The sequence below is a fragment of the Aquarana catesbeiana genome, linkage group LG06, assembly GCF_042186555.1.
Source record: "Aquarana catesbeiana isolate 2022-GZ linkage group LG06, ASM4218655v1, whole genome shotgun sequence".
Taxonomy (NCBI): Eukaryota; Metazoa; Chordata; class Amphibia; order Anura; family Ranidae; genus Aquarana; species Aquarana catesbeiana.
The window spans coordinates 385,771,348-385,783,619 of NC_133329.1; the positions used below are offsets into that span (position 1 = coordinate 385,771,348).

General features: G+C 45.6%; 1 protein-coding gene across 2 annotated transcripts in view; it reads left to right on the forward strand.

Moving 5' to 3' along the window:
- The window catches only part of RAB3GAP1 (RAB3 GTPase activating protein catalytic subunit 1), a 245,296-nt gene that overhangs the window by 227,363 nt on the left and 5,661 nt on the right, over positions 1 to 12,272 (forward strand). Inside the window, exons 22-24 of one of the 2 annotated variants that reach the window (XM_073634286.1) lie at positions 793 to 908; positions 2,298 to 2,400; positions 10,529 to 10,549. In XM_073634286.1, coding sequence (XP_073490387.1) covers positions 793 to 908; positions 2,298 to 2,400; positions 10,529 to 10,549 — 240 coding nt within the window. The remainder of the gene's footprint in view (positions 1 to 792; positions 909 to 2,297; positions 2,401 to 10,528; positions 10,550 to 12,272) is intronic. The other variant, XM_073634287.1, reaches the window with a different exon arrangement.

Here is a 12,272-nt window from a genome sequence, read left to right on the forward strand (position 1 = left end):
TTACGATGTAAAGAATCGGCAGCTGAGGAGAATGGTACCGGGATCATGGTTGTAGCCTCAACCTTGATCCCTTTATTACCACCTCAAATCGAGGTTGTATATATGTATATGTGTGTGTGTGTGTGTGTGTGTATATATGTATGTATGTATGTATATATATATATATATATATATTTACATATACATACACACACACACACACAATATCTCACAAAAGTGGGAAAGTGGGTACACCCCTCACATTTTTGTAAATATTTTATTGTATCTTTTCATGTGACAACACTGAAGAAATGACACTTGTCTACAATGTAAAGTAGTGAGTGTACAGCTTGTATAACAGTGTAAATTTGCTGTCCCCTCAAAATAACTCAACACACAGCCATTAATGTCTAAACCTCTGGCAACAAAAGTGAGTACACCCCTAAGCAATCCATTCCGTCAAAATCTGCAACTTTTGTTCATTCTATTTTCATTTCCAAAGGCTGAGCTCCAGACTTTGCCCTATCCAGAGCAATGCTAGCATCATGGTGTGACGTCATTCCACACATTGACAGACTAGGCACAGCTAAATGAACTTTACTTAAACGTAAACTGCTACACGTGCAAGTGCTCTTTTCTTGGGAACAAATTCCCTTTAGGTAAAGAACAAAATAGGTATGCAATCTGCAATAATTTTTCATTTTTCTCAACTAACAAAATTTGGCACCTGGTTGGTTGCCACAAGTTACGGTGGCAGTTTGTGGTGTTTTTAGTAAATAAGAATGTTTTTGCTTTTCACCCTTCTCTCCTCAGGACATCATAAGCCAGATTACAAATGCTGAGGCCACTATAGCCAGAGCGCGGTCGCTGAAAGCAAAATTTGCCACAGAACGCTGTGAAAATCCAGAGGAGAAGGAAGATCTAGAGACGTATGTATTGGATGCTGGTATCAAAGAGAACCTGTCACACTTGCATTGGGTATGGTGTGAGAAAGCAGTATGTTTTTTTTTTTGGTTTCTTTAGCCAAGTGAGAATATAGAATCCTCCAGAGATTGACCCTACCATCTGATGACAGCAGCCAGATAAAAGTGATCTTTTTTAGCTGCCTGTTAGGGTTTCATTTTGAGCATCACTGTCAGTGGTAAGAATGCCCCCCTTGTAAAGTATGGATGAATTGGTTTCAGCAGGGGTCCCCTTAGACCTGAAAAATATTTCAAAGGTTTCTCTGAAGTAGAAAAAAAGATTAAAAAAAGGCTAGTCTAGACCAGTGGTCTCCAAACTGGCCCTTTGCTTGCCTTTATCTGACCCTCGAGACACTATTCCTCCCACTGACACCATCAATGGGGCACTCTTTTTCCCACTGACACCATCAATGGGGCACTATTCCTCCCAATGACACTATTGATGGGGTACTATTCCTCCCACTGACACCAATCATGGGGCACCAGTCCTCCGACTGACACCATCGATGGGGCACCAGTCCTCCGACTGACACCATCGATGGGGCACCAGTCCTCCGACTGACACCATCGATGGGGCACCAGTCCTCCGACTGACACCATCGATGGGGCACAAGTCCTCCGACTGACACCATCGATGGGGCACCAGTCCTCCCACTGACGCCATCGATGGGGCACCAGTCCTCCGACTGACGCCATCGATGGGGCACCAGTCCTCCCACTGACACCATCGATGGGGCACCAGTCCTCCCACTGACACCATCGATGGGGCACCAGTCCTCCCACTGACACCATCGATGGGGCACTAGTCCTCCCACTGACACCATTGATGGGGCACGCGTCCTCCCACTGATGCCAACGATGGGGCATTTTCTACTCCCACAGGCCAAGTCTGGCCCTCCTAAAGCCTGAAGGACAGTAAACTGGCCCTTTGTTTAGAAAGTTTAGCGACCCCTGATCTAGACCCTAGAATTATACTCCTTTCTTTTATTATTATTGTTATAGTGTGAAAATATTTGCAGCGCTTTACAGAGTCTAAATGCCCTCAGAAGAATCATCATACTATAAGTTTGTGGGAAGTCAAGGACTGATCAGTCCTCACCATACATACATACAGATGTCACATATGTGTAGAAGTCCTTTAACTTGCCAGTAGCATTTAGCAGGGTGAGAAGAAGTTTGAACCTCCATAGGGATCCGGAGAGAAGACACATTTTTAGTAGGTACTGATCCTGTAAGTGTGTTACTATTTACTGTACTGCTCATCTGATTGGCCTTCCTAGTAACTTGTGCAGTTTATATCATTTAGCACACTGCATGTCTGCCCTTACTGACCGCCTGATTTCTCCACACCGACAGGTTCGTCAGTTGTCTTCTGGAACAGCCTGAAGTGCCAATCATCGGAGCAGCCCGAGGGGTGGCCGGCGTGATCATCCACAAGATGTTTGTGAACTCTCAGAGGGTAAGTTCACACTGATAGCAGGTAATAATGAAGAACTTTGGGCCACGCGTGGAAGCGAAGGTAACTTTCCGAGCAGAAATGCAACGCATCTTACCGCCGTCCATTTTGTTTCGCTCAAACGTGAAGGAAGATAAGGAGACCCATTCAGTGTGTGATTAATGTCCTCTCATTATTCGGCACCGTGGGGCTGTACACAGGCACACAATAAATATGCAGCTTCTATTGTGCTTCCCTGCCACACTTCTGTAGAAATGAGGAGAGATGGCTGTACGGAGCATCTTTTCTGTATCAAAGGATGTTTAATCTGTACAGCGCTGGAAACACTTCTAAGAGCATCTTTGAATCCTATCCTAGAGGTGCCCACACGCTGGGGAGAAGGATTCAAGAACACGGTTGCAGCAGATTTGCTTTTCAGCGTTGGAGTTGTAGAACAGAGGGACAGTTGGCCGTTTTTATAATCTCTCTCACACATACATGGCGAGATGTTAAAGAGCAACTCTGACCAAGTAAAATCAGGGCCAGATTTCTGAATTACTGACGCAGACTGCGACCTAGAACGTCCAGGGACATCCATACACGTGTGATGTTTACTGTCATCAATGCATTCGCATGTATAATAAAAGGTCTGACTGTCGCCCTGCCAGTGTAACAATCCCTGGACTGTACTTTGATGTCCTTGCAGTTTGTACATTTTTGTTGGTGGAATTTTGTACTGCATAGTCACAGTTCTGGCTCTGTACACTTAGAATCGAAGTGGTGACAAAGTGATTGTAAAGCATTAAATGTTTTTTAAAAATGGCAAATATGTTATACTTACCTGCTTCTTGCAATGGTTTTGCACAGAGCAGCCCTGATCGTCCTTTTCTCTGGTCCCCTGGTGCTCCTGGCCCCTCCACCATAGCAACCCGCTTGCTAAGGGGGGTACTTTTGTGGGCTTGCTCCCGAGCTGGCTCTGTGTGTCCATAGACATGCACAGAGCACGACTCAGCCCCACCCCCTCCTCACTGGCTGTGATTGACAACAGGGGGAGCCAGTGACTCCCATTGCTGTCTCTGAGCCAGTGAGGAGGAAGAGAGCCTCTGCTCTCATGTACATTGCTGGATCAAGATCGGGCTAAGGGGGGCGGGGGGGGGAGAGCTGTAAGTGAAATCTTGTTTTTTTTTGTTTTTTTTTAACCTTTTAAAGTGGTTCCTCCTAAAAGCCTCAAGGTTTTTTACCTTAATGCATTCTATTCATAAAGGTACAAAATCTTCTGTGTCAGACTCAACCCCTTTATATTTACCTGAACCCTATCGTGATCCAGCGCTGTGCATTAGAGCTCCTGGCTTAATCCTTCCTCCCTGGGCAGATCGATACCATTGGCTCCCAAGAGATTTTGCAAGGACCCTGACAATCACAGGCATGACTCCTAGAGGCAGAGGGATGATGGGATTTATAGTTTCACCACAGCTGGAGTGCCGAGGTTGCCTACCCTTGATAGGGGAACCTGGTGACTGGAATCAGATTGCATTTTTGGTGATGCAATTTTGCTCAGCAGTGCATGAACACCTAGGCCCCGGGGGACAGTAAAAACCAACATGGCAGCTGTGGTGAGGGTGCATGTGCCTTGGCAAAATTATAGTACATGTGGCATTCAGCAGTGCCTGTAAACATGACCCATTCACGTGAATAGGACCATGCTGAAACCATGTACATTAGACACGTGATTGCAGCAGGTTTTCAAAGGTCACAACAGGTGCACAGGAGACTACATGTCAACTGCCCTCTAAGAAGCAATCCACCATGTATCGCTTTACAAAGGGCACCACAAGTGTAAATGAGGCTTTACTGTTTGACATCGCTGTGTTTGCAAGATATTCTGTGAATACGAGTTCACTATTTTTAGAGATACCGATTTCATCCGATCCTCTGCCCAAAATGTATATTTCAGGTTTGGTTGAACACCGAGGCATTGAATCAGCCACAAAGTTTTTTGAGCGTACAATTATGAGATCTTTGTAGAGTTCCCCGTTCCATCTGTTTGACTTGGACACTATTTATTTAAACCCCTCACTATTTGGTTCTTCACTGATTACAATACAGAGAATGCAGCAGCAGGAGTGAGACTGCCATTGCTGAGCACTGTTACGGCCACATCAGGTGGAGGCATTGTCAGGATATTTGGAGGGGAAGCCTCTGCTGTTGTTCCTGAGAAGTACCAGGGCCACATTGTCTGACTTTTCCTGAAATATTCATGTTGAGCAGACAAGGTGTTGCTGGTAAATAATGGATTTTGAAGAAGAAGCAGGACTCTGATGTATGCCTTCAATCACTAATTACAGCGAAGGGCTGTGTTTTGCCTGATTTGCCTTTTAATGTAAACGCATATTAGAAGTTGTGTCGATGGCGAAATGCATTGTGATGTCAGGTGCATTCTGATCGCATTTGATGTCTGTGTGAGACGCTCCTGAGAATATTCAGAATTCATTAACAGGTCCATTTGACCTATTTTAAGTAGCATCAGCCTGCTTCAGCTGCTCATTTATTTATTTTGACTTGTGTGAAGAGAAACAATTCTGATGTTAACAAAACTCCTTCAATACTTTTGCTTAAAGCGATTGAAAAGGTCTTTTTTTTTAATAACACCTCTGTAATTACCTGCTCTGTGCAATGGATTTGCACAGAGTGGCCACAAATCTCCTCTTCTTGGAACCCTCGCCGGCGCTCCTGGCCCCTCCTTTCTGTCCAGTGCCCTCATGGGAAGCCCCTTCCAATGGGAGGCACTTGTGCATGCTCGCTCTCGAGCCCCCCGCTCCCTCGTCACTGGCTTTGATTGACAGCTGCAGGAGCCAATGGCAACCGATGCCCCAGCAAAGCCAGGTGCAAAGTCTTGGAAGTGAGAGGAGAGAAGAACTGCAGACGTGCACAGCGCTGGATCAAATGAGGTCTCAGGTAATTAAAATGGGGGGTGCTGATGCCTAACCATTTTTTCCCTTAATGCATGGAATCCATTCAAGGACTTGTAAAGTCTCATGGTTTTTCACCGTAATGCATTCTATGCATTCTGTGCTGCAGCTCCCCAGTGCCCCCCCTTGTACTTACCTGAAACCGATCTTTCCAGCGACGGGGACGAGCACAGCAGCTCCAGCCCCTGTCTTGGGTCCTCATTGGATAGATTGATAGAAGCGCAGCCATTGGCTCCCGCTGCTGCTAATCAAATCCAGCGACACAGGAGTCAGGGGGCAGGGCCCAGTCCTGGTGTTTGTGTCAATGGATGCAGCAGTAGGACTTGGGAGTGGCCCCATGGAAAGCGTCTCTCCGTGGGGGCACCCGATGAAGAGGAGGAGCCAGGAGCGCACCCGGGTTGACCCCAGAAAGGGAGGATCGGGCCGCTCTGTGCAAAACCCTTGTACAGAGGAGGTAAGTATAACATGTTTGTTATTTTTAAATAACAAGCCTTTACAATCACTTTAAGGTAAAGAATGTTTAGGCTTTAGAACCACTTTAATATGATAGGTGAAAAGAAATGCAACGAAACCAAGTCAAACAGATTCAGAACGGTTATCCATACTGCATCATTGTGGTAAATGAAAGGGCCAGCTCACACCACATGCAGTCCAGAGCATGGATAGTTCACACCAGTGCATTGCAGTTCCAGAAAAAAATAAAGTAGAACATGCTGCATTTGTCCTGCACTGGACTGTACTGGAATGTGGTAGAAAGCATAAAAAACACAACGTAATGCACTGGAACACATCCAAAATGCACCAGACCCCAGTAAAGTGAAAAAAGAAAAAAATGCATCAGAAAATGCTTGAAAAATCCACTGGAACGTGTCAAAAATGCGCATGCAAAAACACATCCGGAACGGCTCTGGTGTGCGTTTTTATGGTGTGAACCAGCCCAAAATCTGCTGACCTACAATTCAAAATCGGGAAAACCCCCACCTATGTACACAAACTCTTCCAGTGTTCATTCAGTGTTTGGTAGATCCTGGAGAGTTAAAGTGTAAAGCAGCCCATAGATTATGCAATTTTCTTCCCTTCCACCAGGGGTTTGCAGGAAACAAAAATCGCTCAATTCAAAACTGACTGTGTTGATGGGGGGAATCCCTCCTGCAGAGCTATTGTGTTCTGTCAGCGGGAAGCCTTCCCTGCCGGCAGAACACAATGATCACTGTTGGCAGCTATAGCCATTGGCAGTGATCGCATGAAAGAAATGCGTCAAACAGTCGGATCGACTTCAGTACAACCAGCCTGCCCATAGATGGATCAAATCTTGGCTAGTTCCTACTGAACCGGCCAAGATAACATCCATCTATGGCCAGTTCTAGTAAACCCGAACCATGAACTTCTCTGATTTGCTCCCCTCTGTTCTATTTATTTATTACAGGTACTTCTATAGCGCTGTCAATTTACATGTATACATTGTACATTCACATCAGTCTCCGCCCTGAAGGAGCTTACAATCTAATGTCCCTAACTCACATTCATACATACACATATGAGGTCCAATTTAGACAGGATCCAATTAACCTACCAGCATATCTTTGGAGTGTGGGAGGTAGCCGGAGTAGCCGGAGGAAACCCACGCAGCACAGGGAGAACATGCAAACTCCAAGCAGATAGTGTCGTGGTTGGGATTCAGACCAACAAACCTAGTGCTGTTAGGCACCAGTACTGTCCTGTGCACTCCGCACTTTTATTAATCCTCTCTGTGAACTACCAAACACCCTTTTCTATGTTAAAGTGTTTGTTACCCCCAACACTTCATATTCTTGATATGTGCCTGCTGTACCATGTACTTGTATGAGAAAATATCCTGTTCTCTTTGTATTGCTTCCTTTATGTGAAATCCCTGCCAGTGTTCCTGCCAGTCCCTTTGCTTTCCTTTTAAAAACTGACCGCACTAAGCAGAACACATCATGGTCAGTTCTCTGGCTGTACTGGGAACTCAGTCTGCTCTCCTCCAATGATCCTTACTTGCCACCGCTGCACAGCCATTCACTGGGAAAATCAGTGTGCTGCTGCTTCTCCTCCCTCCAGCTCTTATGCAGAGGGAATGTGATCACTTATAAAAAGAGGAAAAAAAGGTATTTATAATGTTTTTTCATATCTATCAGTGGTGGCTGCTGGTATATTTTTTTTGGGGGGGGGGGGGGGGGGGGGGCACAAACCATTCACATGCCGCCAACCCCCCACCCCTGGTCGGGTCACAGGCACAAACAACCCTTCCTCCCCCGGTTGGTTGGTCACCAGCCCCGTACTTACCTCATCAAGGTCACGGGCAGCGCTAACTCTGGGCGGCTTCACCCTGCGCCTCCTCCTCCTGGTGCTTTGCGGCGGCTTCCCCTGCATCCTGATTGACCAAGAGGAGAATCAGGAACACTATAGCGAATATTAATTCGCTATTGTCACACAACCGGGTGGGCTGCGCCCCAAACCCACCCTTTTTTTTTTAAAGCGAATTAGAGCCTCTGGCTTTAATCCCGTGCTTCAAAAAAAAACAAAAACCCATTGGAATCAATGAATCCAGCACCCTGCATGTAGATTAGGGGGGTGGCACCCCGTATGGACAGGCCTCCACTGATATCTATACAAACATTTTTTGCCTTTCATTTGTTTTAAACTGAATGGGTTGTTTTACAAGGTGATCGTTTACAATCACTTTAAGGAGGTGAGGGGATGGGGAGGAAGCCTGGTCACCTAGGACAGGAAGTATGTTACAGGCAGGATCACCAGGTGAAAAAAAGATTAAAAAGTAAATATATTGCAGCCACCACATTTAAAGTGGGGTTCCACCCAAAAAAACAAAAATACTTGAAAAATTCTAAAAAAACAAAAAAAATGTGGATATTTTTTTTTTTTTTTACTTACCTTTAAATGCCTGTTGCTAGGTGGTCCCTCGTAGTCTGCCTCTTCCTTTGCCTGGGCTGGTGACATCACTTCCCCCTCGGCACAGGAAGGGCTCGGCTCTGCTCCCTCCCTCCTGTCAATCATCTGGGACCCATTACAGGTCCCAGGTGATTGAGCGGCCAATCACGGCGCGCGACGCCGCTCGCGCATGTGCAGTGGGTGCCAGGCTGTTAAGCCACAGCCCGGCGCCCACAGTTGAAATGCCGACGAGCGGAGGGGGGGACAAGCGGGGCTTCGATCCTCCGCATCGCTGGACCCTGGGACAGGTAAGTGTCCAATTAAAAGTCAGCAGCTGCAGTATTTGTAGCTGCTGACTTTTATTTATTTTTTTTTTTTTAATGGAGCCCCTGGCTGGAACTCCTCTTTAAGGACTGGTAAGCTGCAATATATCACATGTTTGTTTTTTTGTGGTTTAGATACAAATCTCTGCAGTTTTTTTTTTTATCTATCTGGGACACTGTTATTGAGATCTATCACTGCTGTACCCAAGAGACACTAGAAGACGGGGACTGACTCTGCTCACCATGAACTAAAGTCTAACGTTTGGGTAGAACAACCTTTCTATTACATCTGTGTTTGATGGAATGGGAATTTTAACAGGATTAAGGCTCCATTCACACTTGTAAGACTCCAAAGCTGCGTGACTTTGGAGTGCAACCTGGATGTGACTTTTTGGACCCACCGTTTCATGTAAAACATTCAGGTACGACTTTCGTGCAACTTTTGAGGGTTAAAGCGGAGTTCCACCCAAAAGTGGAACTTCCGCTCGTTGTTACTCCTTCCCCCCTCAGGTGCCACATTTGGCACCTTTTGGGGGAGGGGGGGGGGTGGGGACGGACACCGCATACCTGTCTTTCACAGGTATCCCGTTCCCACTTCCAGGAGCCTCAGCCGGGGTTATTGACGTCACCGCCTGGGCTCCCTCCTCCTCCCTCCCCAGCCGCCGGGCCAGTAGGAGAGAAGAGCGAAGCCTCGCGCATGCACAGTGGGGTTCCCTTACTCGCAATGGAGGCGGCATGCACCTGACAGCTGATGGAAACAAGCGCTGCGGTGCCGACATCGCTGGACTCCAGGACAGGTGAGTGTCCGATTATTAAAAGTCGGTGGGCGGACCTCCTCTTTAACATTGAAGTCTGTGGCCTTTGCATGAAAGTCAGACCAAAGCACGCATGAACTAATTTGAAGTCCCTGCGACTTTAAGTCGCACATATATGAATGGTTATCATTGCAAAACATGGGGTACGACTTGTCATGAGACTTTGGACATCAAAGCTACATGACAAGTTGCACAAGTGTGAATGGGGTGTAAACATTTTTTCTATTGTTTGTTTTTTTTTTTCTGTAAAAAATGTAGAATGTGTTGAGAAAGGTGTGTGGCGGATCAGGAGAAGCCGGATGTATAGATCCATGGTAGTGTTTTAGATCATATGGAGTAAAGTCTGTGTATGTGGGAAGCTAGCGAGTGTTCGCCATCAGAGGTAATCTGCACAGACAGAAATACTTAAAGCCCAACTTTGGGCAAACCTTTTTTCCAATACAGTGGGGCTATATCTAGGGGTGAGGAAAAATCTTATACTCACCCGATCCTTCGGAAAACGGTGCTCCCCCCCATGGTCCAGCAGTGGACTGTTCCGGGTCTGTGGAGCCTGCTCTGGGCTTAATGACGTCAGGAACAGTCCACAACTCACCGGTTGCCGGTTCGTTCGCTCTTGTGCTGGGAGGATTAGGTAAGTAAATCTCCTTTCTCCTCTCCCCTAGACAAAAATGAGCAGGTGGCCTGTGCAGTGCAGACACGGCCCTCCTGCATGGGAAAACTTTTTTTTTTTTTGCCCAGAGTTGGGTTTTAAAATGTCATTGCCTGGCTACCGGGCTAAGCCAGTGGTTTTCCTTGACTTGGAACAAGTATGCATATGAAAAGTTGTGACTTCACTGATTCTGTGCCCGTTCCAGGTCAGAGGTTCGGTGTTAAGGATGGAAACAGGTTTTTAAGAGGTGGCCAGCAATAACAGCCTCCATATTTTTATTAACGTTTCCTTTAATCTGGACATTCTGAGTGTGTGTCCTGCTCTTCCCATAGAATGTTGGCAGCATGTTCCCGACGCCTCCCATGTGCATGTATCTGTGTTGATATGTCTACATATTGTCATGTTGCATGTCCTAATGTGTGTCTAACCTGTCCTAGCCATCCTAGGCTTGACTGTCTCTCTATCTTTTACCACCTTTCCTTTATCAAGCTGACTGAATCTTCTGATGAGGTAACAGAACCTTCTACCTCACTTCCTCATCCCATTAATCATGTGCAAAGTAGAGGAGAGGAGGAACAACCTGTACCAACCCTTTACTAGACTAAACTAATGTACTAATATTCATTACACTGAAGGCAGATGGAAAAACGTGCTGAAGCTGCCTATATCCATCAGATGCGGTGCATGTGCCCTGACTGCCCAATGGTTGGGTAAACCAGTTCATACCTAATGAGGAAGGAAGTGCTGGCCTTTTCTGGGGGAAACAAATCTGATTGGAAATGGATATATGCAGCGCTAAAATAAATAAAATAGATATGTCAAAGTCTGCAAACACTGACACAAAAGTCCATGTTTCTTTTTTGGAGTCACTCGAGGTGTAAGTCAGACAGATTAGAGTGAATAATGATATCCTCCACTGAACATCAACACACCAGGCCTCTTACCCCAAATAGTGAACCACTAGATTATAGGTGGTCAAACAGGCATAAGTGTATATCCACAGGCTGGTCACGTCTCCACGCACACAACAAGCACCTGGATATTGTATAGCCCTCACAGGTAGTGAATCCACAGGCTCATGCATTGAAATAAGAGAAAACGACTCCTCATGGTGCAGTGTATCAAATCAGTATAAAATTTATTCCAAAGAGAATTTCAGAGTACTCACATTTAAAGCGATAAAAACAAGCATATCATAGATACAAAATGAGATGTTTCCAACCCATTAGATGTCCGTGGTCAACGCGTGTGGCATTGTGCATCAGATCCCAGGCTCTACCCTACGCGTTTCATCCAATTAGGAGTATCGTCCGGGGCGACAACGCTTCTCAATGGACTGTTATTATTGTTACCTACAATTTTATGCTAGCTGCTCCTTAGAACCCAAGCGCAGTGAATACTTTCTATTTTTATTAAACAAATATGATTTGCAGAGATTAACCAACTCTTCCAATCAATTCTCAGCTTAGCAGGCGTAACCAAGGCTCCTGTAAGGGTCTGCAAAGAAACCAGCATTCAGATTTCTGTATGGATACCTATACTATGGGGTTGATTTACTAAAGGCAAATCCACTTTGCACTACAAGGTCACTTGGAAGTGCAGTCGCTTTAGATCTGAGGGGAAAATCTGGAATGAGGGGAAGCTCTGCTGATTTTATCATCCAATCACGTGCAAGCAAAAATGCAGTTTTTTTTTTTCCCTTGCATGTCCCCCTCAGATCTACAGCAACTGCACTTCCAAGTGCACTTGTAGTGCAATGTGGATTTGCCTTTAGTAAATAAACCCCTAAATTACCACAACATCAGTGCCTGACCTCACAAATACATTCCCACAGACATACTCCTAAACCTTGTGGACAGCCTTCCCAGAAGAGTTGAATCTGTTATAGCTGCAAAGGGTGGGCCAACTCAATTTTGAACCCTACAGACTAAGACTGGGATGCCATTAAAGTTCATGTGTTTGTAAAGGCAGGCGTCCCAATACTTTTGGTAATATCTTGTATATTCCAACCATAAACCCATTGTTTTGGAAGACTGGACATATTATACAGTTAAATGGTCAGCATACTGAATCATTCCTGTACTGTCGCTTCAAATTTTTCTTGTTGCCATAGAGGAACGGCACACATTGCTGTGTTGGTGGCATCTCATTCCTGTGGGGGTCAGTTCACTAAGCTGTACAAACAATTCTAACCGCGTTCATTATTTTATCTGACACCGATTTTCTCCATCAG